The following is a 26,771-nucleotide window of genomic DNA, read 5'->3' as shown; positions in this document are numbered from 1 at the left end:
CTATTTTGTGGTAGTGTGGTCGAGCAGTAGGCTTATCAGAGGGTAGTGTTAAGCATTTGTTGTACACACAAAGCAATAAATGAGGAACACACTCAAAGACTTAACTCCAGGCCAATAGTTTTTATATAGAAAAATATGTGTTCTTTATTTTTAGACGCACAAGTTCAAGATTTGAAGTATATACATAAAATGCAAGGTACTCCAAACAGGTAAGTTAGGAACTTTGAATTAGAGCAATAACATACACAGTTTTTGTTAAAATGGCAATAAGTTATTTTCAAAGTAGACAGTGCAAAAATCAACAGTTCCTGGGGAGGTAAGTATTGGTTAGATTGTGAGGTAAGTAAGACAGTTACAAGTTTCAGTTCCTGGGCATAGGTAGCCCACCGTTGGGGGTTCAAGGCAACCCCGAAGTTACCACACCAGAAGCTTAGGGCCGGTCAGATGCAGGGGTTAAAGAGGTGTCCAAAACACATAGGCGCCTATGGAGAACAGGGGTGCTCCAATTCCAGTCTGCCAGCAGGTAGGTACCGGCGTCCTCGGGGGGGGGGGGGGGCAGACCAGGGGGGTTTTGTACAGCACGGGGGGGGGGGCGCGACACAAGTAGGCACACAAAACACACCCTCAGAGGCACAGGGGCGGCCGGGTGCAGGCGTCAGGTTTTGTATAGGATTTAATGGAGGGACCCAGGGGTCACTCTAGCGGTGCAGGCAGTGCACAGGGGGTTCTTGGGCCATCCACCGACTGGGCTAGGCAGAGGGTCGCCTGGAGGTCACTCCTGCACTGGTCCTGGGGGCTGCAGGTGCAGTGCTTGGCCCAGGCGTTGGGTCCCTTGTTACAGGCAGTCGCGGTCAGGGGGGCCTCTAGATTCTCTCTGCAGGCATCGCTGCAGGGGGTCCAGGGGGGTCGTCTCGGGTTACTCACGTGGTCGCAGTCGCCGAGGAGTCCTTCCTGTGGTGTTAGTTCTCTGGATCTGGAGCCGGGTGCAGAGTGCAAAGTCTCACGCTTCCAGCAGGAAGCGTGAGGTCTTTGAAGATGTAGAAAAGTTGCAAGAAAGTTGCTGTTTGTTGAGCAGAAATGCTGCTCACATGAGTTTCTTGGTCCTGGGATTCAGGGCCGTCCTCTGAGGCTTCAGAGGTCGCTGGTCCCTGTTGGATGCGTTGCTGGTTGCAGGTGTTCGAGTCAGGAGACAGGCCAATAAGGCTGGGGCCAAAGCAGTTGTCATCTTCTGTTGTCTCTGCAGGCTTGTAGGTCAGCAGTCCTTTTTGGATCAGGTTGCAGGAATCTGATTTCCTGGGTTCTGGGGTGCCCCTAAATACTAAATTTAGGGGTGTGTTTAGGTCTGGGAGGGCAGTAGCCAATGGCTACTGTCTTGGAGGGTGGCTACACCCTCTTTGTACCTCCTTCCTGTGGGGAGGGGGGCACATCCCTAATCCTATTGGGGGAACCCTCCAAACTAAGATGGAGGATTTCTAAAGGCAGGGGTCACCTCAGCTCAGGGCACCTTAGGGGCTGTCCTGACTGGTGGGTGACTCCTCTTTGTTTTTCTCATTATCTCCTCCAGCCTTGCCGCCAAAAGTGGGGGCAGTGGCCGGAGGGGCAGGCATCTCCACTAGCTGGGATGCCCTGTGGCAGAGAGTCGCCTAAGGGTCACTCCTGCATAGAGTTTCGGTTCCTTCTGGTCCTGGGGGCTCCGGGTGCAGTGCTTGGTCCAGGCGTTGGGTTCCTTGTTACAGGCAGTCGCTGTCAGGGGGAGCCTCTGGATTCTCTCTGCATGCGTTGCTGTGGGGATCCAGGGGGGGTCGTCTTGGGCTACTCACGAGGTCGCAGTCGCCTGGGAGTCCTCCCTGTGGTGTTGGTTATCTGGAGCTCGAGCCGGGGGCGTTGGGTTCAGAGGGTGAAGTCTCACGCTTCTGGCGGGAAGAGTGAGGTCTTTAAAAGTTGCAAAGTTGTTGCTGTTGTTGAGCAGAGCCGCTACTCACAGGAGTTTCTTGGTCCTTTGGTTCAGGGCAGTCCTCTGAGGCTTTAGAGACCACTGGTTCTTGTCGGATGCATCGCAGTTGCAGTTTTCTTCGAGTCAGGAGACAGGCCGGTAGGGCTGGGGCCAGAGCAGTTGTCGTCTCTGTCGTCTCTGCAGGGCTTTCAGGTTAGCAGTCCTTGTTTCAGGTTGCAGGAATCTCATTTCCGGGGTTCTGGGGTGCCCCTAAATACTAAGCTTAGGGGTATGTTTAGTTCTGGGGGGGGGGGGGGGGGGGCAGTAGACATTGGCTACTGTCCTGGAGGGTGCTACACCCTCTTTGTGCCTCCTCCCTGTGGGGAGGGGGGCACATCCCTAATCCTATTGGGGGAATCCTCCAAAACTAAGATGGAGGATTTCTAAAGGCCGGGGTCACCTCAGCGCACCTTAGGGCATGTCCCGACTGGTGGGTGACTCCTCCTTGTTTTTCTCATTATCTCCTCCAGCCTTGCCACCATACGTGGGGGCAGTGGCCGGAGGGGCGGGCATCTTCACTAGCTGGGATGCCCTGGGGCGCTGTAACAAAAGAGATGAGACTTTGAGGCTCACCGTCAGGTGTTACAGTTCCTCCAGGGGGAGGTGAGAAGCACTTCAACACAGTACAAGCTTTGTTCCTGGCCACAGTGACAAAGGCACTCTCCCTAAGTGGCCAGAAACTCGTCTGGTTGGGGCAGGCTGGCAGAAACTGGTCAGCCTAGCACTAGGAGTCGGACCAGTATTCAGGGGGCATATCTCTAAGATGCCCTCTGGGTGCATTTGACATAAATCTCACACTGGCATCAGTGTGCATTTATTGTGCTGAGAAGTTTGATACCAAACTTCCCAGATTTTAGTGTAGGCATTATCGAACTGTGGAGTTCGTGTTTGACAAACTCCCAGACCATATACTCTTTATGGCTACCCTGCACTTACAATGTCTATGGTTTTGCTTAGACACTGTAGGGGCATAGTGCTCTTGCACATATGCCCTCACATGTGGTGCAGGGCACCCTGCCTTAGGGCTGTAAGGCCTGCTGGAGGGGTGACTTACCTATACCACAGGCAGTGTGAGGTTGGCATGACACTCTGAGGGGAGGGCCATGTCGACTTAGTCATTTTCTCCCCACCAGCACACACAAGCTGTGAGGCAGTGTGCATGTGCTGAGTGAGGGGTCCCCAGGGAAGTATAAGACATGCTGCAGCCCTTAGAGACCTTCCCTGGCATCAAGGCCCTTGGTACCAGGGGTATCATTTACAAGGGACTTATCTGAGTGCCAGGGCAGTGCCAATTGTGGAAGCAATGGTACAGTTTAGGGAAAGAACACTGGTGCTGGGAACCTGGTTAGCAGGGCCCCAGCACACTTTCAATCATAACTTGGCATCAGCAAAAGGCAAAAAGTCAGGGGGTAACCATGCCAAGGAGGCATTTCCTTACAGCAGCTATCAACCTCTAAATGGAACCCTTGGACTCTGTGCACACTATCTCTCACTAAGATAGTATATACAGAGCCAGCTTCCTACAGTACCTATGGTACCAAGGGCCATGGGGCCAGGGAAGGTCCCCAAGTGCTGCAGCATGTATTATGCCACCTAAGGGGACCCCCCCCCCCCCACTCAGCACATACACACTGCCTTTACAGCTTGTGTGTGCTGGTGGGGAGAATAAGGCAAAGTCGACATAGCACCCCTTACAAGGTGCCATGCCTACGAACCACTGCCTGTGGCATAGTAAGTCACCCCCTAGCTGGACGTACAACACTAAGGCAAGATGCACTATACCACAGGTGAGGGCACAGCTGCATGAGCAATATGCCCCTTCAGTGTCAAAGTCTATCCTTGTACATTGTAAGTGCAGTGTAGCCATATTGAGTATATGGTCTGGGAGTTTGTTATTACGAACTTCACAGCTCCATAATGGCTTCATTGAATACTGGGAAGTTTGGTTTCAAACTTCTCAGCACAATAAACCCACACTGATGCCAGTATAGGATTTACTGAACCATGCACTCAGAGGGCACCTTAGAGATGCCCCCTGTATTTCACCCAATCGTTTAGTGCAGGACTGACTGTCCTGTGCCAGCCTGCCACTAAGAGACGAGTTTCTGGCCACATAGAGTGAGAGCCTTTGTGCTCTCGGTGACCAGAAACAAAGCCTGCACTGGGTGGAGGTGCTTCACACCTCCCCCCTGCAGGAACTGTAACATCTGCTTGTGAGCCTTAGAGGCTCAGGCCTCTTGTTACAGAGCCACAGGGCACCCCAGCCACTGGAGTTGCCTGCCCCCTGGACAAAGCCCCACTTTGGCAACAAGTCTGGCAGTAAAATTAGGGAAAGCAGGAAGGGGTTACCACTCCAGCTAGGATCTGCCCTTGAACCCAAGTTGTCAGATTCCTGGGGACCTCACAAGAAAAAAGAAGGCGGACTGCTAAGCTGAAATCCCAGCAGAGAAGATGGAACACTGAAGCTGACTTGGCCCCAGCCTTACCGGCCTGCCTCCGGCTTCAAAGAACCGGCAAAAGAAAGTGATGCATCCTGCACGACCAATCTCCAGAGAACTGCTCTGCATCACAGAGGACCAAGAACTCCCTTGGACAGCGGCCCTGTCCAAGAAGAAACTACATCTAAGTACTCCAGAGCCTCCCTGGATCCGCGAGTCCTGACCACTCTGCACCAGGCACCCACGGCCCACATCGAGGTGGCCCAACTGGCTAGAGAGGATCCCCAGGCGCTTCCGAGCAAGTGCCCACCCTGGGTTGACCTCTCTTGCCCCCCACGACGACACCTGCAGTGTGAATCCAGAGGACCCCCCCATTGACCGCACAAGCTCTGGACTAAGATATCCGACGCCTAAAGGTACACTGCACCCTCAGCCCCCAGGCCTTGGAGAACCTGACTTCCAATGCAGCAAATTTGCCTCAACTTTGACCTCTGCACCAGGCCGGCCCGTGTTGCTAGTGGTGGGTGTTTGGGGTTAACTTGAATCCCAACCATTGGATTTCCTACCCCCCAGAGACTGGAACTGTAAGTGTTGTACTTACCTGCAAAACGTACTAACTTTTCTTACCCCCAGGAACTGTTCTGAAAATTGCAGTATCAACTTTTAAAACAGATTATTGCCATGTATTCAAATACTGTACAACTTACCAATTCCAATCTAAATGGTATTGATACATTTGCAAAATTAATTTATGTACTTACCTGCAACTTGAATCTTGTGGTTCTGGAAACAAATTAACAAAATATATTTTGGCTATATAAAAACCGTTGGTCTGGAGTTAAGTCATCGAGTGTGTGCTGCTTCTGTTGTCTGTGTGTGTACAAATGCTTTGCACTGCCCTCAGATAGGCTTAACTGCTCGACCACACTACCACAAAAGAGAGCATTAGTATTATCTACTTTGGCCTCTGTTAAGCCTCAAGGTAACTCCTGGACTCCTTGTACACTATATCTCATTTTGATATAGTATCTACAGAACCAGCTTCCTATACCCTAAATACTAGATTTATTGGCGTTACAGAGGTCAGTAGCCAATGATTGGCTACTGACCCCGAGGGTGACTACACCCTTCCTGTGCCAACCCCCTTTGATCAGGGGGGCACATTCCTAACCCTAATGGCTAAAACCCTCCAAAACAATATGGAGGTTTCTGCCAGGAGGGGTTCACATCAGCTCTGTGCACCCTAGGGGTTGTGTCAGATGGGGTGGACACTCCTTCTGGTGTTTACTAATTTTCCAGCCTGACCTCCCACATAAAGTGGGGCTTGGTCCGGGGGAGCAGGCACCTCCACTAGCTGGAGTGCCCTGAGGCAACAAAAAGGCAGGAGCCTTTGAGGCTCACAGCAAAGTGTTGCTGTGCCTGGAGGGGTTGGTGTGAAGCACCTCCACCCAGAGCAGGCTTTGGCTCTGACTCCTGAAGGCACATAGGGTCTCAACCTGTGGGGCCAGAAACTCTTGTGATAATGGCAAGCTGGTATTAACTGGTCAGCCACACACTAGAAAGTTGGGTGAATTACAGGGGGCATGAGAGAGAGAGAAAGAGAGAGAAAGAGAAAGAGAGAAAGAGAGAGAAAAAGAGAAAGAAAAAGAGCAAGAGAAAAAGAGAGAGAAAAAGAGAAAGAGAGAGAAAGAGAAAAAGAGAAAGAGAAAAAGAGAGAAAGAGAGAGAGAGAGAGAAAGAAAGAGAACGTGTGTGTGTGTTTTTTTAATTACAATACATCCAACACTGGCATCAGTGTGGGTTTATAGAGCTCAGAAGTTTGAGATCAAACTTCCCAGCATTCAGTGAAGCCATCATGGAGCTGTGGGGTTCCTAATGATAAACTCCCAGCCCATGTACTCATTATTGCTACACTGCACTTGCAGGGTCGAAGAATGGACTTAGACACTGTAGGTGCATATTGCTCATGCAGCTATGCCCTCGCCCGTGGTATAGTGCACCCTGCCTTACGGCGTTAAGACCTGCTAGAGGGGTGACTTCCCTATGCACAGGCAGGGGTTTGTGGGCATGGCACCCAGAGAGGGATGCCATGTTGACTTTACCTTTTTCTCCCCACCAACACACAGTCTGCCTTGGCAGTATGCATAGGTTTGGTGAGGGGTCCCCTAGGGTGGCATAATACATGCTGCAGCCCTTGGAGACCCTGACCACATGGCCCTTAGTACCACTGGTATCTTTTACAAGGGACTTAGCAGTGTGCCAGAGGTGTGCCAATTGTGGAAGCAATGGTACAGTTCAGGGAGAGAACACAGGTACTGGGGCCTGGTTAACAGGATCCCAGCACATGCTCAGTCAATTTAGTATCAGATATCAGGCAATAAGTGTGTGTGTGTGTGTGGGGGGGGGGGTGGTAACCATGGCAAAAGAGGCACTTTCCTACATAATCAATTTGAAGAAGATTGTTTCCCAAAGATTCTAGTAGGAGCAAGTAAGACCGAAATACAACAGCAAATGCCAAGGCTGTGACAAATGGCATACAACAGACTTAAAATATTTACTGAAATTAACATACCAGTAGGAAGAATATTCTGCTGCATCATTAAAGGAGTTCTGATGATTGTCTTTCCCAATGGGGTTGGCTGCACAGGGGCCCTTATCACAGTCATACTAGGACGCAACTGTGCTCCTGCAGTTATAACCTAAAAAGAAGCAGAGCAAGTGCACAACTGTTATACTAAATTACATTTAAAACAAAAGCTATGTGAAAAGGCACAAGGAGGAAATCACAACAGAGTAATAATAGGAGTAATATAGTGTTACAAAAACTTCAACATTATTCAGTTTTACTATAAGGCAGTTATTAATGACATTTATCAGTAAATCATTGCCTTTATCACTATCTGCATCACAAGAGGAAAATGCTTGTAGACTCTGGTCTCCTTATTTTCAATAACATAGCTTAGCTTTGCCTTGAAAAAAATACAGTTATAAGTGTATCTATGTTCAGCAGCAGACCATTTAGCTGAAAATAGCAAATCAAAAAGTCTGCTACACTAAAAACTTTTAGTCTGTCATGGTGCATGAAAAGTACCACCTATATTTCAGAAAGGCTCGATGACATTGTGTGATGCCGACCTAACAATGTTTTGGGTCATCTCTAGGAGCTGCATCAGGTTTTCTGTGTAACCACTGACTAAGAAATACACCGACTTATTTTAACCCTTACAAGCCTCTAAAGAGCAACCATAATGTGGGTTATAAATAAATTGTTACCCTGTAGATCTCTGTTCGGAGTATTAGTGCTGTAGATTCATAATCTGTGCATACTCCTGCCATCTAATGTTGAGTTTGGATGTGTACAACATATTTGTTTGAAGGTGTCTTTAGAGTCAGAAAGTATAGTGACTCCTCCCTTAGTTAGCACTGAGCATCAACACTGACTTCATAGTTAAATGCTTTTCCCACCCAGCGGGTACGGATGAATACAGATTTTAACAAAGCATAAAGATGTCCATTCAATAGGAAGGAATAATAGAGGAAGGAAAACTATCTACAACAACCAGAGGTTTCCAGGGAGAAGGGTGGCACATGTGAATCTACCACAATACATGCCAGGAACAGATATCCACAGTGTAACCTTTTCTGTTCGTGTAGCTGTAGATACACATGTTGTGCACAGACTGAAAAGCAGTTCCTCTCTAAGGCAGTGGCTAGCCAGAAGACGTTGCAGAATACTGGAAAAGCGTACGAAACACGGCTTGACCCACTTGGGCCTGCTGTCTTGCTAGGAAGTCCATAGTAAATGTATGTGTTGTGAACCAGATAGCAGCTTAACAAATGTTAGCTATTGGAATGATGACTAACAAAACCATAGAGGCTGCCTTTTTACATGCAGAAGAATAAGTTACTTACCTTCGGTAACGCTTTTTCTGGTGGATACAGTAACTACCTGTGGATTCCTCACCAAAAGAATTCTCCCCTCGCGCCAGCCTTCAACGGAAATTTCTTCTAGCTCTGCACGTCGACGATGGCGTCACAATCGCCCGACTCCACGCGACGCCACATGATGTCATCTAGGCAATAAGAAGCCGTCGTCGACGTGCAGACGTCAGTTATCACCATTTTTTACATGCCATAGAGGCGAACAGGTTAAACCTAAAGAGCACACATTAATCCAGAATGGACTAAAATAAAACATTTAATATAGAACTCAATATAAATCACAGTTATGAATGCTCAATTTGAGATAGAAATAAAAAACATATAAGTATAATTCCAGTCCAAAATGTCCTTTTCACTATCTTAAATTGAGAAGGAAAAGTATATACAATGAATACAACCATATGCAAGTGAAAGCTATATACATACATATACAAGTCCAAGGATGCGCACCCAAAGAGATCCCGATTTGACCAGTCAGGCAACGGGGAGGTGGGTGGGACCGTGAGGAATCCACAGGTAGTTACTGTATCCACCAGAAAAAGCGTTACCGAAGTTAAGTAACTTATTCTTCTGATGTATACACCTACCTGTGGATTCCTCACCAAAAGAATAGAGTCCCCAAGCAGTATAACCTCCGGTGGCGGGTGCCCGAATGGTCAAACCAAGAAATCTTGCAGCACCGAGTGAGCAAAATGGCCATCCCTCCTGACCTCAGAGTCCAAAAAGTAATGCTTGGCAAAAGTATGGAGGGATGCCCAGGTCGCTGCCCTGCAGATGTCAGCCACAGGAACACCTCTAGCCAAAGCCGATGAAGCTGCTTTGGCCCTGGTGGAATGGGCCCAAAGCCCCACAGGTGAATCTCTCTTCGCCAAAGAATAGCAAATCTTAATACATAGAATGACCCACCTGGATAGCGTTCTCTTGTGGACTGCTCTACCTTTCCTCTTCCCCACGTATCCAACGAAGAGCTGTTCATCCTGTCTGAACTCTTTCGTCCTGGCGACGTAGAAGCTCAGTGCTCTTTGCCGATCCAGCCGGTGGAGCCTCTCTTCCTCCTTGGATGGGTGAGGTGGAGGGTAAAAGGAAGAGAGAGTAATTGACTGCCCCAGGTGAAAGAGTGTAACAACCTTCGGTAGGAAAGCCGCCTTGGTCCTCAACACCACTTTGTCCTTGAAGAAGGAAAGGAATTGGGTTTCTACAGTTAGAGCCTGAAGCTCACTAACCCTTCTGGCAGATGTTATTGCCACCAGGAAAACAGTTTTAAATACTAGGAACCGTAAAGAACAAGAGTGCATGGGTTCAAACGGGGCCCCCATAAGAAAAGTTAAAACCAAGTTAAGGTCCCACTGAGGCATAACGAATGGCGTGGGCGGATACTTATTAGAGAGTCCCTTTAGAAATTTTAAAACAATTGGTGATTTAAAGAAGGATGGTTGATCAGGAAGGCACAGAAAAGCAGATAGTGCAGACAAATAACCCTTAACAGTGGCAACTGAAAAACCTTTCTGTGCCAAATCGAGCGCAAATGACAAAATGTCAGATAAACCAGCTTTTAAAGGATCTAAACTATTCTCTCCACACCAGCTTGTAAACTTAGCCCAACGATTTGCATAGATTGACTTGGTGGAGTGTCGCCTGGCTGATAGAATAACTTCCATCACATCTGTATGGAGAGAAAAGGAACTCAGATTGCCCCGTTCAATCTCCAGGCATGAAGATGCAGGCTCTGAAGATGGGGGTGTAGAATCTGCCCCTGCGACTGCGAGAGGAGGTCCACCCTGCAAGGGAGACGGAGCGGAGGGCACAGAGAGTTGGAGTAGGTCCAAATACCACACCCTTCTCTGCCAATCCAGAGCTATTAAGATGACTTGCGCTCGGTCTTGGCGGATCTTCCTCAGAACTCAAGGAATTAAGGGTATGGGGGGGGAAAAGCGTAAAGCAACTGACCCTTCCAGGACATCTGAAACGCGTCCCCCAGAGCTCCTTGCACCGGATACTGGAGGCTGCAAAACAGCGGGCACTGCGCATTCTCTTGAGTTGCAAACAGATCTATTTGTGGATATCCCCACATCTGGAAGATATACAGAACCAGATCTGGATGAAGACGCCACTCGTGGTCGACCGAGCTGCGTCGACTGAGAATGTCTGCACGCACATTCAGGACTCTGGCCAAATGATGTGCAATCAAGCAGATCTTGTGGTCCTGAAGCCAGGACCAGAGTCGAAGAGCTTCTCTGCAGAGAAGATACGACCCCACTCCTCCCTGCTTGTTTATACACCACATCACGATCGTGTTGTCCGTTAGAACCTGGACTGACTGACCGCGAATGGAAGGGAGGAAGGCCTTGAGTGCCAGCCGTACTGCCCGCAATTCTAACAGATTGATGTGTAATTTCTGTTCTACTGGAGACCAAAGGCCTTTGATCTCCAGGTCCCCCAGATGAGCTCCCCACCCTAGAGTGGAAACATCCGTTACCACTGAGGCCACTGGTGGGGGTAGCGAGAATGGCCTTCCTTGAGACAGGTTGCCGACCGCTGCCCACCATTGAAGATCTACTGCAGTGTCTCTGGAGATCTTTATCGAGTCCTCGAGATCCCCTTTGTGCTGAAACCACTGCCTGCGGACGCACCACTGGAGAGCCCTCATGTGCCAGCATGCATGAGTGACCAACAGTATGCAAGAAGCAAACATACCGAGCAGACGAAGGACTTTGAGGATTGGAACTACCGCTCCATTTCGAAACATTGGAATCAAAGCCTGTATATCCTGAACCCGCTGTGGCGGAGGAAAGGCCCGATTCAATGTCGTGTCCAATACTGCCCCTATGAACAGGAGGCGTTGAGAGGGCTCCAGGTGAGACTTGGGTACATTGATTGAAAACCCCAGGTCGTACAAAAATTGAGTGGTCGACTGGAGATGGCACCGCACGAGCTCTGGAGTACTGGCTTTGATCAACCAATCGTCCAGATAGGGAAACACAGCGATCCCCTTTCTTCTGAGCTCTGCCGCTACCACCGCCATCACCTTCGTGAAGACTCGAGGCGCTGAAGTAAGACCAAACGGGAGGACCGCAAACTGATAATGTTGTGATCCCACCACAAAACAGAGATACTTCCTGTGCTATCTGAGGATCGGAATATGGAAATACGCGTCCTGCAAATCGATCATCCAGTCTCCTTTGTTCAACGCCAAAAGAACCTGTGAGAGGATCAGCATTTTGAACTTTTCCTGTTTGAGCAACCAATTCAAAATCCTCAAGTCCAAAATCGGTCTGAGCCGACCATCCTTCTTGGGAATCAGAAAGTATCTTGAATAGCACCCCTGACCCCTCTCTTGCTCGGGAACCAACTCTATTGCACCTTTTTGTAATAGGGATGTGTGTTTAAACACATGCTTTATTCGATCAATCAATCATCAAAGCGAATATACAATAATAATAAGAATAAGGATAAGACCAATAATGATAATAGTAATATAAAACATAGATAAAAATTATTATGGAACATGGATAAAAGCATAGTCTAATTAAAATTCTCAGTACACATAATACGGTTTCAACCCCCCTCCTACAGTTCTTATAAGAGTAAAAGAGTAAAAGTAGGGCTCTAGATTAAAACACAGTCTTTACAATGGAATTACGTATTCGCCATGCTACTAATAAATATTTACTAACAGCAAGTATTAAAACCGTAGAATGGTGACTTTTTAGAATCCTCAAAGCAGAGGCACAGTCTCTTATCCCCATTTCACGGCAAATATGACAGATCCACTTAGACCTGGGAAGGGAGTAAGCAGGGCAAAAAAACATAAAATGTTCAACCGTTTCCGATTTTGCACCACAAACTGGGCATGTACTTGTATCTGTTTTTGTACCCCATCTGCACATCAATGACTTCAACGGCAGCGAACCCGAAACGGAATCTGGCATATAAGCTTTTACCGAGGATGTCAGGAATGTTGTCTAAATATGGTTCAAATTGTGGATACCACTTAAAATCTGTGAAGCGATTTGTTAAAGTGCCATAAGTTCTGTGGGTAATATAATCATTGCATACATAGGACCAATATATGCGCTTCAGCACAATGGAGAGCCTTTTCTAGTTTATGGGGTTCCTCCCAAAAGTGACTGAGACCGAGTTTGTTAAACCAACTGGATACATGTTTGACCCAGGGAATAGAGGTTGAGTTAGAATACATTAGCAGGTCGTGGAGTGAGGTCTTATAAACGTCTAATTTGGGGTTAGTCCATAGTCGTATCCAATATAATAATGGTCTTAAGATAATTAGATCGGCTATGCGTCTCAGGCCCAAGTCTAAGAACAGTGGTATCAGTGGAGTACTAGGAGGACAAGCACACAAGGACCTCGCAAAACTGTTCTCACTAATAGTGAGCCTGTTGCAGTCAGAAAAACCCCAGACCTCTGCTCCATATGCGGCGGCACCCTGTGCTCTGGCGATGTAGATCTTAATTGCCGGGGAGACAGTTTTTGCTGTCGTAGCCCTGTAGAAGCGCAGGATTGACGCCGCACCATGCTGCAGGCGACCCACACTTTTATTGATCTGTTCTCCCCAGTTCAGATTATCAGCAATCCTTATGCCCAAATAATCAATGGAAGAAACCTTATCCAGGAGGTTCCCTTCTAAATGGATAGTACATTTCTTCCGCACTCCTGAGCGGAACGCCATTAGCTTGGTCTTTTTATGGTTCAGCTCTAGGCCGTAATCTCGACAAAAAGAGTTAAATCTATTGATAAGAGTTTGAAGGCCCATGGGAGATTTAGAAATAAGAAGAGAGTCGTCAGCAAAAAGAAGGATTGGAATTTTTTGAGCGCATAGGTTGGGGGCATCATTCTGGCACGTCATTAAAACCTGTACAACCTCGTTAATAAAAATAGAGAATAAAAATGGTGCCAACACACAACCCTGGCGAACACCCCTATTTATGGGGATTTTGTCCGTTAGTTCGCCTAGGTTCCCCCATCTCACCTGCGCATATGTGTCCTCATGCAACCGCTTTAAAAGTTGGATTAGATTGGCCGGAGTCCCTATTTTTTGTAGCACCTCCCACAACTTTTCCCTCGGACCAGATCAAATGCTGATCTCAAATCGACGAAGGCGATGTATAATGGTTGTTTAGCCAGGGCTGTATACTTCCAGTACAGAATGGCCAGTCTAAAGACCTGGTCTACTGTACTGGTCCTTGGTCGAAATCCAGCTTGAAGAGGGGAAAGAATGTTCTGATCTTTGGCCCAATTGGTTAATCTACCTAGGAGTTGCTTGGCAAATATTTTTTGGATGTTATCAATTAGACTGATTGGTCTGTAGTTTGTCGGAAGGTTTACGTTACCCTTTTTATGGATGGGGATAATTTCTGCACCCTTCCATGTCATGGGGATCTGCCCCCCTTCGGCAATTTTATTGGAGAGTGTATTGATATACCAAGTCCAGACTATTGGTTCAGACGAGTAGAGATCCCCCAGAATTTTGTCTGGGCCTGGAGCTTTCCCAAGTTTTAGAGAACTAATAGCATTGGCTGTTTCTTTGGTAGTAAAGCAGATGTGGCTCTTAAAATCCTGTGAGCCCCCTACAAGAGGAGCTGGTCCATAATGCTCATCAGGAGTAGAAAGAAAATCTTGGCCTGCTTCCCCTGTAACTAAGATTGTGGGGGTCTCAATTTTCCTGTATAAGCCAGAGAAATGCTCAACCCATTTGTCTGGCTGTATATGGCTTCTCACACCAATCCTTCCCTCTTTCTCTCGTTTACCTAACAATTCCCAAAACAATTTATTATTGTTGGATTGAGTAGCATCCAATAATCCCTGCCAAGTTGTATCTTCCCAGGTTTTTTTTGCTCGGGTGATGGATTCTTTGTAAGTACGTCTAGCTAATAGTATTTCCCCATGGGATCCGTTCATGAGGGCACCTTTTAATCCTTTCTTGGCCGTGTGGCAGGACTCGTCAAACCATGTGTTAGAAGTAGCTCCTTGGTGTCTTGCCCCAACCTTCCTATAGAATATACGTTGTAATCTTATAATCATATTTTCATGTATGGATAAGGGGATATCATTGGAATCGTGGTCACTGTATGGAGCAAGGATATCTATAAAAGCCTGATAAATCTCGCGTAACAGGTAGGGGTTTGACTGGACCTTTGGCCACCTGACCTTCGTAGATGTGATGTTCATGGTAGGAATAGGGACCAAGGTAGTTTGTTTGTTCAAAGTCCTACCAAAAACATCACCTGACAGAGAGTAGCAAGGGATAGTGGTCACTTTCGGTTCTAACATCCACCTTCATATCATTCAGAAAGGGCCACAGTCTCACATCCACTAGAAAATAATCGATTACGCTTGTAATTGAACCACGTTTAAAAGTGGGTGCAGTATCCAGGTCAGAGGGCATGCGGCCATTACATGCCCTGAGACCATGTTTCAAACAAAGGGATGCCAATTGGATAGCTACACGAGAGTCAACACAGTTATTATCACTAGTCAGCTGTGCAATCCCCCAAGTTTGATCTTCATCCTCTGTGAGACCAGTTAGTATCACAGAGGGTTCAAAGGTGCAGTTTACATCCCCAGCTATTATTAGGTAGGAGGTTGATTGCAAGGTGTCTAGAAAATCAAGAAGCTGTTTTAAAACTTGGGACTCAGCCCCTCGCGAAACCGAGCGGGCGTAAATATTGACAAACGTTATGGTGAAATCCTGTTGGAACGTAATTTGTAGCCCCATCAGATCTGGGCTATCAAACTTTAGAGTCTTATATGTGCACTGCACAGTTTTGTTTATTAACATCAGAAGTCCTCCTTTAGCTCGACCCGTCAGTTTTGTGGAGGGTTGAGCAGCCACATTAAAAGAAAGAAACCCATCTAGGGTAGTCAGCTCTTCAGTCCATGTTTCTAGAAAAAGACATATGTCTTGGGTGTTGATATACGAGCACCAGTCAGTGTCGTCTAATTTCCTCCCAAGGCCTGCTAAATTCCATGTCATGATTGATATGCCTTTTTCCTCAAGGACCGGGGTTGGTGGCTGTGGGTTGAGCCTCTCAGGAATCAACTCTGTATCAGTAGGTCCATCAGAAATCGTCGGACTGGGTTCTGCTAAACTAATCCCGAGAATTGGTCCCTGGGCTATTGCCAGTCATACTGGGTTAGGCCGGATAGAGTCGACATGCCTGGACTGAATACTAGTTGCATTGTTACGTGAGTAATCAGAAATTTGTAGTTGGCCTTCCATCTCCAGTGCTGTCTCTAAGGTGATGTACCCCCTTCTTTGTTCCATAAGATGGAGAGTTCGGTCATTGAACAGAACAAGGTTTTCTACCAGGGATCTATTATGGAACTCGATTGAAATTATGTCGTATGTTGATCCTAAGGGACACCACCGCTTAGTGTTACAGATATCTGAACGTATAACTGATAGACAGTTTCTTTGGTGTCGTAGCCAGTGGATTACTTTGTTGACCCTAGACTCATGATCCTCACTGAGTCCAGGAAGCAGTTTCGGGACTTGTTTTAAAAAGAGAGTATTAGTTCCAGGCTTGAGGCATTGGGGTTTTGACAATAAAACTGGATCGTGAGGAGTCCTCTGAAGGGAAGGGGCATTAAAACAACCGGGAGCGTGTTTGTGAGCGAATAGGTCACTGTCATTAGGAATGACATAGGACCTCCTGAGTGGGAGATTGTCAATCTGTTTATGGCTCTTTGATGGCAGGTAATTTGAGGGCCCTGAGGGGAATTTATTAATGGCACTATGGTTTCCCATAGTATCCGCCTCATCAAATGGTCTTTTACAATATTGGCTCGCCTGTGTGGTGTTGGATTCTGGGCGTATTACGTTCCCATCTGAGCCAACCCGATATATCTTCTCCTTTTGATGATCAGTAACCTGGCCCCCCTGTGCAAGCTGGATTGATAGTGTTGGATCAGGCATTGTATGGCCTATATTCGCCTCTTCATCCCTATGATTGCACTTGCATCCACACTCTAGGCTCTCCCGGAAGCATTTGGCCAGTTGTAAAACCAGGGTCCTAACTTCTTCTATTCTCTGACGTATAAGGGCATTGCTGGGCTCAGTGGCAGGGTGCATTGAAAGGGAGACAGGGACTGGTTTTGGGGTGCAATGGATAGCTTCTTTACTGATATCGTCTGTTGTTGTATCAAGAACTCTGGGAGTTTCGTCATCCTCGGCTAGGGCCTCAAACCGGTTTCTACAAGGTATATTCAAGATCAGATTGATCGCAGGACTCGGTGATATGGCAGGATTAGGGATGTTGCCCTCTGTTTCCACATGGGGAGATCCACACCTGTGCACCAATACATTTGTCGTATTTGTTGTATCATTTGAGGGGGGGACGGATAGCAGGTGCGTTGTTAATAAAGTTGCACTGTTTTTGGTCAACCCTGGGTCCAGACCTTGATCCTTTGACCTTTTCTTAAAATAGTCTTGTATCTTCCCAGGTGGAACTAGGGCATTTGTTCCGAGGGAGGCACCATTATGATTGGGTGAACAGTTTAAAATTGCCTCAACCTCATCAAACAACTGGTCTATCTCCTTGAAGGTTTTTTTGGGCTTGGTGACCAATTTAGAAGTGCGCTTCCTCTGCTTTTTACTGTCTGACAAAGGGTCTAGAGAATCGGCAGCTTTCCTTTTCCCCATGGTGCCTGTAAGGTTGTGGAATACCAGAAAATATATAAGTTAAAGCTTACTTGGTGTATTTAGACAGTGGATGAAAGAGAGTAGGCCCAGCCCAGCCTCATCCGGACGAAGACGGGCGCAGGATGGGCCCGCCCTTGGCCCGGGCTTTGCCCGGGCGCCGCCCGCGCGCGGGTGCGCGATAGTAGCTTTTTAAAGGGCTCCTGCCCTTGGATCTGGCTGCCGCTGCCTCCTGGGTAAATGCGCTTCCCGCTGGGCGGGAGCGCGATAGTTGCTTTTTAAAGGGCTCCTGCCCTTGGATCTGGCCGCCGCTGCCTCCCGGGTAAATGCGCTTCCCGCTGGGCGGGAGCGCGATAGTTGCTTTTTAAAGGGCTCCTGCCCTTGGATCTGGCCGCCGCTGCCTCCCGGGTAAATGCGCTTCCTTGTAATAGGGATAATACCTCCTGCTGTAACAGGAGAAAATGGTCTTCCGAACAGAATGATGGGCGGGCAGGGAGGGTGGGAGGAAATTCCCGAAAGGGAAGAGCGTACCCCCTCTTCACAATGTCGATGACCCAGGAGTCTGATGTTATGACCTCCCACATTGGAAGAAAAAGGGTAAGTCTCCCCCCTACTGGAGGCGAATGGACAGGGAATGGTGGAGGACTATGGCTGCTTTCCTTGCTGCACCCCTCCCGAGGAAGAGGCAGAGTGCTGCAAGGTGGCACCTCTCGTACGGACTCTGCCCCTGCAGGATCTGTAAAGCAGGGTAGAAGCAGTTTGTTGTGGTCCTTGCAGTCTTCCTTGAAAGGAACCACGTCCAAATCCTTTAAATCTCCGAAAGCCTCTAAAGGTGGATGAGGCCGACGACTGTAGTCCCAAGGATCTAGCTGTCGCTCCGCTCTCTTTAAAACGTTCTAAGGCTGAGTCAGCCTTAGAACCGAAGAGCTTTTCCCCATCAAACGGAAGATCAAGGAGTGTAGCCTGCACGTCCGTCGAGAAGCCCGATGATCGAAGCCAAGACTGCCTCCTAGAGACTATGGTCGTGCCCATAGCCCTAGCCACCGAGTCCGACGTGTCCAAACCAGACTGGATCACTTGCGTCGCAGCCGCTTGAGCATCCGAAAAGAGTTGCAGCATCTCCTGTGACACATTAGGATGGCCCTTTGCCTCTTCCATAAGGGCATGTATGTAACGTCCCAGTATGCATGTGGCATTGGAAGATTTTAGGGCCATTCTGCACGATGAAAGTCTTTTTAGCAGTATGGTCCATCTTTTTCAACTCTCTATCAGCAGGAACCCCAGGAAACGAGCAAGGAGAGGATCTGGAGGAACATGAAGCTTGGACCACAAGGCTCTCCAGAGTTGGTTGCCTGGAAAGAAACGCCGGATCCCCAGGCGCCGTCCTGTAACGCCGAGCCACCGCTCTGATGACCGCAGCAGTGGATACAGGTTTCATCCAAATATCCTTAATAGGGTCCAGCAGAGCCTCATTGAATGGAAGAAGACGCTCAGCAGAAGCAGATGTTGGATGGAGGACTTCCGTCAATAAATTTCTCTTAACCTCTGCGGTAGGAAGAGTAATATCCAAAAAGTCCGCAGCCTTACGAATGACCTTATGGAAAGAAACTGCTTCCTCTGTGATCTCTCCAGGAGAAGCTAGATCCCATTCCGGGGTAGTGTCAAGGCCACTAGCTGAGTCCAGACCCTGGAAGTCACCTGAGGGCTCTACAACTTCTCCTTCCTCCAGGTGCTGCCTCGCGTACTCCTCCTCTGCCAAGAGACGAAGGGCCAGGCACCTTGATTTAAGTCTGGACTCCAAGCCTGGAGTCAACAAGGCGTCAGCCGACGCCGAAGATCTCCTCCGGCGCCGAACCTCGGATTCGTCTGAAGCCGGAGGCTCCGGCTCCACAGCGTTCTTGGACGTCGATGGGATCCGAGGCGAATCCAACGGCGTCGTAACAGGTGTAGCCATCCTGATCGACGTCGTAGGCATCGGCGCCGCTTCAGATGCAGCAGACAAACGGGGTGAACGGCGCCGACTTGAAAGACGCCGGAACACCCAAGTCGGAGGCCAAAGGACCAGACAGACCTGCATGACTTCCACCCGGCGCCATGGAAGCAAAGATGTTAAACATAGCGTTCAAAAACGCTGCAGGATCCGATCCCGGAGTCGGGAAAGCAGGGTACTGTTGTTGCTGCACCGGCAAAGCTGCCGAAGAGGGTCCAGGTAACTCCTGGGGAGGCTCGACCTCAAAGACCGACCCAGGTGACGTGGGGGTCGCCGGAGGTGGAGGGGTGACGGTCGGGCTTATCTCCCACGTCGGACGACGCCGAGCCAACAGAGAAGCCGATCTAGACCTGGACCGTCCTTTGCTCGATCGGCACAGAGATCCATGACGGCGCCGAGAGCCACTATGGTGATGACGAGACCTAGAGGATCTCGACGAAGACTCCCTCCTATGACGCCTCTCTTTCTTCTTCTTGGACCAGGCCAAGAATAACTTCGCCTCCCTTTGTTTGAGTGCCTTAGGGTTCATGCGCTGGCACGAACCGCATGCCTCGACCTCATGATCGGAACTAAGACACCAGAGGCAGTTTTCGTGGGGGTCGGTAACCGACATCCGACCCCCGCATTGGTTACAAGGTTTAAAGCCGGATTTTCTAGGCTGCGACATCGTAACCGTCCGTTGGTAACAGTAGCTCCCTGTGAGCCTCGAAGAAACAACCGTTATTCGGGCACGGAAAAAAGGGAACTGACGTCTGCACGTCGACGACGGCTTATTATTGCCTAGATGACGTCATGTGGCGTCGCGTGGAGTCGGGCGATTGTGTCGTCATCGTCGACGTGCAGAGCTAGAAGAAATTTCCGTCGAAGGCTGGCGTGAGGGGAGAATTCTTTTGGTGAGGAATCCACAGGTAGGTGTATCCATCAGAATATAGCCTTACATGGGCCAATGATGAGTGTAGGGAAAGGTACGGAAGACATTGTGACGTGAAGGGTTAATCAGTTTGAACAGTGTAGATGAGCGTGATGCCTGCAGAAACCTGAAACAACGTGGAAAAGTCCACGATGTCGTTTTCAAGCTTGTTTTCCAGCATTCGATAGATAAAATTATCCGCAGCTGCATGTGTAAGAAGCAGGAAGTATAGGAGAGAGACGTGAAGGTCATTCTAACCCTGAGAAAGGTAGTACAGAAAAAAGGACGGAAAAAACAATGGCTAGTAAACAGCTGAGCAGCCAAGGGACATGTGCTGATAACATAGCTAGAAGATGCGAGAAAGGGATAGAACCCAAACTTCAGGTTATTTAAGCACTGAAGCGCGGGTCAGGGGATTGAAGCTCACAGATGGAGTTGTGCAAGCTGCCATCGCCGCCTCCCTGTGCTGTTCTTAGACCGTGACGCTCGAGGGGAGAGAGGTCCGAGCAGGCGGTAGAGGGCTTCCCAGCATTTGTGGATTAAGTTAAGTTCCACCCAGGGATGAAAGGCCTTTGTTTCTCTGCTTTATTCTGATTGATTATCATACTTGCACTATGTTTTTAATCTGAAGTATTCTGCTCATTTATATTTTGCTTTTTCCCTGAATGTCTTAATGTGAACATGCTGCAGTAATTGAGATATGCGTTTCGTATACAGTTAATCAATGCATATATTTCCGTCAATTAACTTTTTGCTCATAAATTAATAGATGCTCTTCATCGTGTGTTCATATATAGATAGATGCTCTTAATTGCTAGTTTTCATTCTACTTCGTTGCTGTGCCAAATGCATATATTTTACTGAAACTCCATTAAAGCTAAGTTGTGTTCATCATTGCGTGTGGTCCTTCATTGAGCGTCCTTATTGACTTATATCGAACGGATCAGGTGTCAATCAATCGCCTGGATAAGACAGCCACTTTCCAGGGTAGAAACTACTGAAAGCAACAATGAAGGGGACAAAAGGGGGACACATGGGGGTCTCTATTAAGATTCCAGTATAGTACTAAGGGTAGTCTGTGAGGGATAACCTATTTAAGCACTTCCATGGCAGTTTTAATTTCAGGGACTCTAAACAACAACGAGCATTCTCTGTTCTGCAAGTATACTGCCACTGCAGTCAAGTGTAGACGAATAGATGTGCAGGCCATTCCTGAGCGCTGCAAGTACAACAGGAAGCTGGCAATGTCCTGCACTGTTGGTTTTAGGAGATCAATATGTTTAGGAAAACAGTGGTGGACAAATCTCTTCCAGTTTGCTGTACAATATACCCTGGTGGTGGGTCGACTAGCTTCATTGAGGATGATCATGCACTTGGGGTACATTTAGGTAGGCAAACTCTAGTAGGATTTCAGTAGCCAGAATGCTAGGTTGAGTCCTCTAGATTGGGATGTCTTAGGGTCCCCTGGTGCTGTACGAGAAGGTCAGGCCTGTGGGGAGCTTCTTGTGGAGAACCACTCAGAGATCAAGGAGGGTTGTGGGCCAAGGTTGTCTGGCCCATGTGGGAGCCGCCAGAATTAATGTGAGGAAGGCCTGTCGTAGGTTTCAGACCAGGTATGGAAGGAATGCCAGAAGTGGAAAAGCGTAGGAAAATATTCCTGACCGGTTCATGCACTGTCTATTTTTCCTAGACTGTGGGTGTGGGAACCTGAAGAGGAAGTCTGGGCATTTGGCGATTGTGAACAGATCTAAGTGAGGAAAACCCCATCTCTGAAAATAGTGCAACAGGACTTCTGGGAGGAGTTCCCACTCGTAGACTTGTTGCTGCATTCTACTGGTGAACATTGTGGTGTATTACTCATCGACAAATATTCTCTGCTAACCTTGGCAGAAAGGGACAGTGTGTGCCCCCTGTTTCTTAAGGTAGCAAATGGCAGTCACGTTGTCTGTCTTGATCAAGACTGTTTTGTGATGAATGTGGCAGACGAATGCCTTGAGTGCCAAATGAACTGCCAACAGCTCCAGGTTTTTTGATGGGGAGCCCACAGGTCCTGAACAGTGATGTTCTGCAGGTGTGGCCCCAGCCGGGAATAAGGTCCGGAAAAGGCCTGCTGCAAATGTTTGCTGTTGCACCACTGCATAGAGTGATGGGTGCTAGCTTTTACTAACACTAGATATTCCCATTGACTCTTTTCATGTGACCAATGTTCTGCTATGCACTCTTGTAGCACACACAAGTGTAGTCAGGCATACAGTACTCTGGCGATACAAGAAGCCATCATACCGAGCAGGTGCACAACTATGAACAGTTAGACAATTTGTCCAAAAAAGAGGCAGCAGGGATTAAAACGCTTGGACTCAAGTAAGACTGGAATAAGCTTTTCCTGTAATTGAGTTGAGAACAGCCCCTAAAAAGGGGTGCCTCTGGAATGGCTGTAGAGGGGATTACCTACATCTACAGTGAAGCTCAGACTGTGTAGTAGAACCAAAGTGAGCTGCATGTGAACAAGGCAGTGAGGCTTGCTTGAGCTCTTCATCAGCCGATCGTCAAGGTCAGGGAAAACACGGACGCCACTCCTCCGTAGATGAGCTGTGACCACAACCTAACATTTGGTGAAAACCCCGGGTCTGGTGGTCACCACAAAGGGGAGAACATTGAAATGGTAATGTTGGCCACCTACCACAAATCTGAGGTAACAAATGTTCGGGGTAGATTGGGATGTGGAAATAGGTGTCCTTCAAGTCTAGAGCAGTCATGAAGTTGCCTTGTCTCAGGAGTGGTATGACATCCTGCAGTGTGACCTTGTTGACATGCTCTGATCGGATGTACTCGTTGAGAAGCTGGAGGTCTAGAATGAGCCTGAGATGCACATCTTTTTTGGGAATTCAAAAATATAGGGAAGACACCCCTGTGTTGCGTTGGTGGGGCAGGACTGGCTCTATGGCTCCTTTGTGTAAGAGGGCATTTACTTCTTCTTGAAGAAGGTGTTGGTGTTGCAGGCAAAGTGGGTGTGGGCATGAACTCAAGGTAATAACCGTGCTCCATAATATCCAGGACCCACTGGTCTGAAGTGACGGTGCGCCATTGTGGCAGGAAACCTGCAGTCTCCCCCCACACCCAACTTGTGTTGTGTGTCTTTTTTTTTTTTTTTTTTTTTTTAAAGGGGGGGGAGGGTGGGTGGGAGTCACTGCTTGGTAGGGGTGGCTGACTCAGCTGCTCCACATCTGCCCTCCCCCACACACTTTAGCAAGAATTCCCCTGAGAAAACCTCTGGAGCATCCCAAGGTAGCTTGTGTTTGCTGTCTCTCATTGGAGGTGGGTGCTTCCGGGGAAGTGTTTTGGAACAGTGAAACTGTTTCCAACGAAATAATGCCAGATGGGAAGATGACTGTAGAGTTTCCATCGCCGTAGCCATATCGGTGTCTTTTTTTTTATTTTCTCCAGCATCTGATCAACTTGAGGGCTTAATAGATTTTCTCCATTGAACAGCATGTTAATCAGATGCTGCTGAACTTCTGGCTTAAAGACAGAGATACGAAGCAAAGCTTGCCTTCTGATGAGAATGCTAGAGTTTACTTCCTAGAGTAGTCCGCAGCGCCAAGGGCACATCTGATAGAAGTATTAGAGAGGTCTGCCCTCCCGACACAATGTTCAGAGCACTTTGTTTATACTTTTACAGTAGTATAAGCTCCCCCATTTCATCCCATGTGTGCAATCATATCTCGCCAACAGACCTACCGAATTAGCAATACACCAAGGGGTCGCTGACTGAACTGCAACCCTTTTCCCGCCATGTCCAATTTTTTACTTTCTTTATCCTGAGGCGGGGCATCCCTGGTGCTGTGGGCTCTTGTCTTCTTATGTTCGACATAAACCACCAATGAGTTGGGTGGGAGTTGCCTTGTAATATATGGTGGGTCAGAGGGTGAAGGCTTATACTTTTTGACAATTCTTGCCTTTACCGGGACTTTAAACACTTCACACGTTTGGCTTAAGCATGCCCTTAAGCTTTGGTAGGCAATGGGTGGCCCACTGTTTATCACAGAGGGTTTCTATTAGAAAATCCTCCTCCTCCGGTATGGAATGTCAATCCATCTTATGAAAGGAAAATGTTACTTACCAGTAGACATCTGTGTGTGGCATGTAGTTCTGTAGATTCACATTCTGTGCATTATCTTACCATCTAGTGTTAGACTCGAAGTGCTGCAACTTGTTTTTCTTCAACAACTGTTTTTGAGTTACGGTATTGAGTGGCTCCTCCTCCTTGGTGATACTGCGCTTGGGCATCAAGTTCTTTGTTAGAATGTTTTTCCGCAAGCGGGTGAGATAAGAAGTATAGTAAAGAGTATGTCCATGTGATCATAAGTAACTTTGTACAACTATATACAAATATAAAGTAGCTGAAAAGGCCACAGGCTTCCAGGAAAGATGCTTGTGAATCTATATTACTACATGCAACAAACAGATGTCTACTGGTAAGTAACATTTTCCGTTCAATGGCATGTGTGGCTGTAGATACACATGCTGTGCATAGAATGTGAAGCAGTACCTTCTAAAAATGCATTGGCTTGCCTGTGCGAGTTGCAGCCGCGGAAAGAATGTTCTTAGGAAAGCTTGTCCTACATCAGCTTGCCAACAAGCTTGTACATCTACGCAATAATGTTTTGTAAATGTGTGTGGCGCAGACCAGGGTTCTGCTTTGCAACTGTCCGCTAAGGGAATATTTCCTAAAACAGCTGTAGTGGCACCTTTTTTTTCCTTGTGGAATGTGCTTTAGGAGTAATTGTTAATTGTCTTTAGCATAACATATCTGTATACATTTTACAATTCATTTAGCTATGCTATATTTTGTGATAGGATTTCCTTTGTGAGGTACTGAAAAAGTCACAGAAAGCTGTTTAGTTTTCCTGAATTCTTTAGTTCTGTCAACTTAATACATGAGCACTCTTAACATCGAATGTGTGAGGTGCTCTTTCTGCTACAGGGTCCAGTTGTGGAAAGAAAACAAGTAACTCAATGGTTTGATTAATGTGGAATCAAGAGAGAACTTTTGGTAGAATTTTTGGGTTTGTATGAAGGACTAACTTGTCCGTGTATATCTGAAAGAAAGCCTCTTCTAATGTTAGGTCTGTAGCTCACTAACACGTCTAAGTGATGTAATAGCAACTAAAAATGCTACTTTGCAAGAAAGGAATTGTATTGGACAAGAGAAGAGGCTCAAATGGAGGGTCCATGAGCCGAGTGAATATAATATTAGGATTACAGGATAGCACTGTGGTTAGCCTGGGTAGGATTACTGTTTTAAGTCCTTTCATAGCAGCTTTAATGGCTGGTATTTTGAAAAATGAAGTATGTTGTCTATTTTGTAAATAGGCTGCAATGGCAATTAGGTGTAACCAAATTGATGTGTAAGCAAGGTTTGCTTTTTGCAGGTGAAGCAAAGAAAGAATATCTTGTGTTTGGATTGAGAATAAAAGACAAAAAACGTTTCCATTTTGCCGCATAACAGGCTCTAGTTATTGGTCTACGTGCCTGGTTTAGCATGTCTATACACTCTGAAGGTAACTGAAGATTACCAACCTCTATGACTTCAGGAGCCATATCGCAAGGTTAAGTGATTTGGGATCTTGGTGTCTTATCTGTTGGAGATTTTGTATGAGAAGATCCGACCTGTTGGGGTGTTTCTATCAAGGTACTAGGGAGAGATCTAGCAGTGTCGTAAACCGAGGTTGGCGAGCCCATGGGGAGGCTACAAGGATCTTTTTGAGGAAAGTTTTGTTTGGCCTTGTGCACCAGAAATGGAATGAGAGGGAGAGGTGGGAAAGCGTAAGCAAATATCCCTGACTAGTTGATCCACAGGTCATTGTCTTTGGACTTACAGTGTGGGTACCTGGATGCAACATTTTGGCATTTTGAGTTTTCTGCTGTGGGGAACAGGTCTATGTGAGGTGCATCCCACCTTTAAAAGTAGTTTTGAAGGACTGTTGGGTGGAGTTCCCATTTGTGGACTTGTTGATGTCTCCTTAGCAGGTCTGTAAGGTTGTTGTCTGTTCCTTGGAGATACTCTGCCAGGAGAAGAATGTGGTGATGAAGGGCCCACTTCTAGATTGCTTGTTCCGGCTAAGAGAACTGGCGAGATCGTGCTTCCCGTTTTTTGTAAATAATATATTGTTGTCATGTTGTCTCTACGAATTAAGCCAGATTTGCACATTAGATAAGGAAGCCTTCAGGGATAGGAAGACTGCTGGAAGTTCTAGAACATTGATGTGCATGGTCTGGTGACTAGGGTTCCATGATCTCTGCACTGTGAAGTTGTTGAAATGAGCACCCCATCCTGTGAGGGAGGCATCAGAAAGATTTGGAGAACTGGGTCTTGAAAAGGCCGTCCTTTGAGTAGGTTAGTGGAATTCCACCTCAGTAGAGAGATCTAAGATGGACAGTCTACCAACACTTGTTCCTGAAAATAACCCTGAGCTTATGGCCATTGGAGAAAGAGACATTGCTGTAGAGGACGCATATGAAGTCTGGTATGAGGGATGATGACAATGCAAGATGCCATCACGCCTGTGAGGCGAATCAATGTCATGACTTTGCAAGTTTGATTGACCTGTATCTGAGAGACTGTTGGCTGAACATTTTGAACATGTGCTGGATTGGTGTAAGCTCACCTCAATTGTGAATTGAGAATAACCTCTAAATACGGTTGAATCTGAAGAGGCTGTAGATTTGACTTTAGAGTGTTGATTGTAAACCCTAACTTGTGAAGGTTTACTGTGATTGAGTGTGAGACTGACATTGACTTAAAGTGGTGGCTTTGATCAGCCTGTCATCCAAGTAAGGGAA

General features: G+C 47.3%; 1 protein-coding gene across 6 annotated transcripts in view; it reads right to left on the bottom strand.

Moving 5' to 3' along the window:
* BPTF (bromodomain PHD finger transcription factor) overlaps positions 1–26,771 on the bottom strand; it is a 1,198,927-nt gene that overhangs the window by 410,184 nt on the left and 761,972 nt on the right. For all 6 annotated transcript variants that reach the window (XM_069199907.1, XM_069199908.1, XM_069199910.1 and 3 more), the window contains one exon: positions 7,003–7,129. In XM_069199907.1, the coding sequence (XP_069056008.1) occupies positions 7,003–7,129 (127 nt within the window). The remainder of the gene's footprint in view (positions 1–7,002; positions 7,130–26,771) is intronic.

The sequence above is a fragment of the Pleurodeles waltl genome, chromosome 7, assembly GCF_031143425.1.
Source record: "Pleurodeles waltl isolate 20211129_DDA chromosome 7, aPleWal1.hap1.20221129, whole genome shotgun sequence".
Taxonomy (NCBI): Eukaryota; Metazoa; Chordata; class Amphibia; order Caudata; family Salamandridae; genus Pleurodeles; species Pleurodeles waltl.
This window is presented reverse-complemented; position numbering and strand designations above follow the sequence as displayed.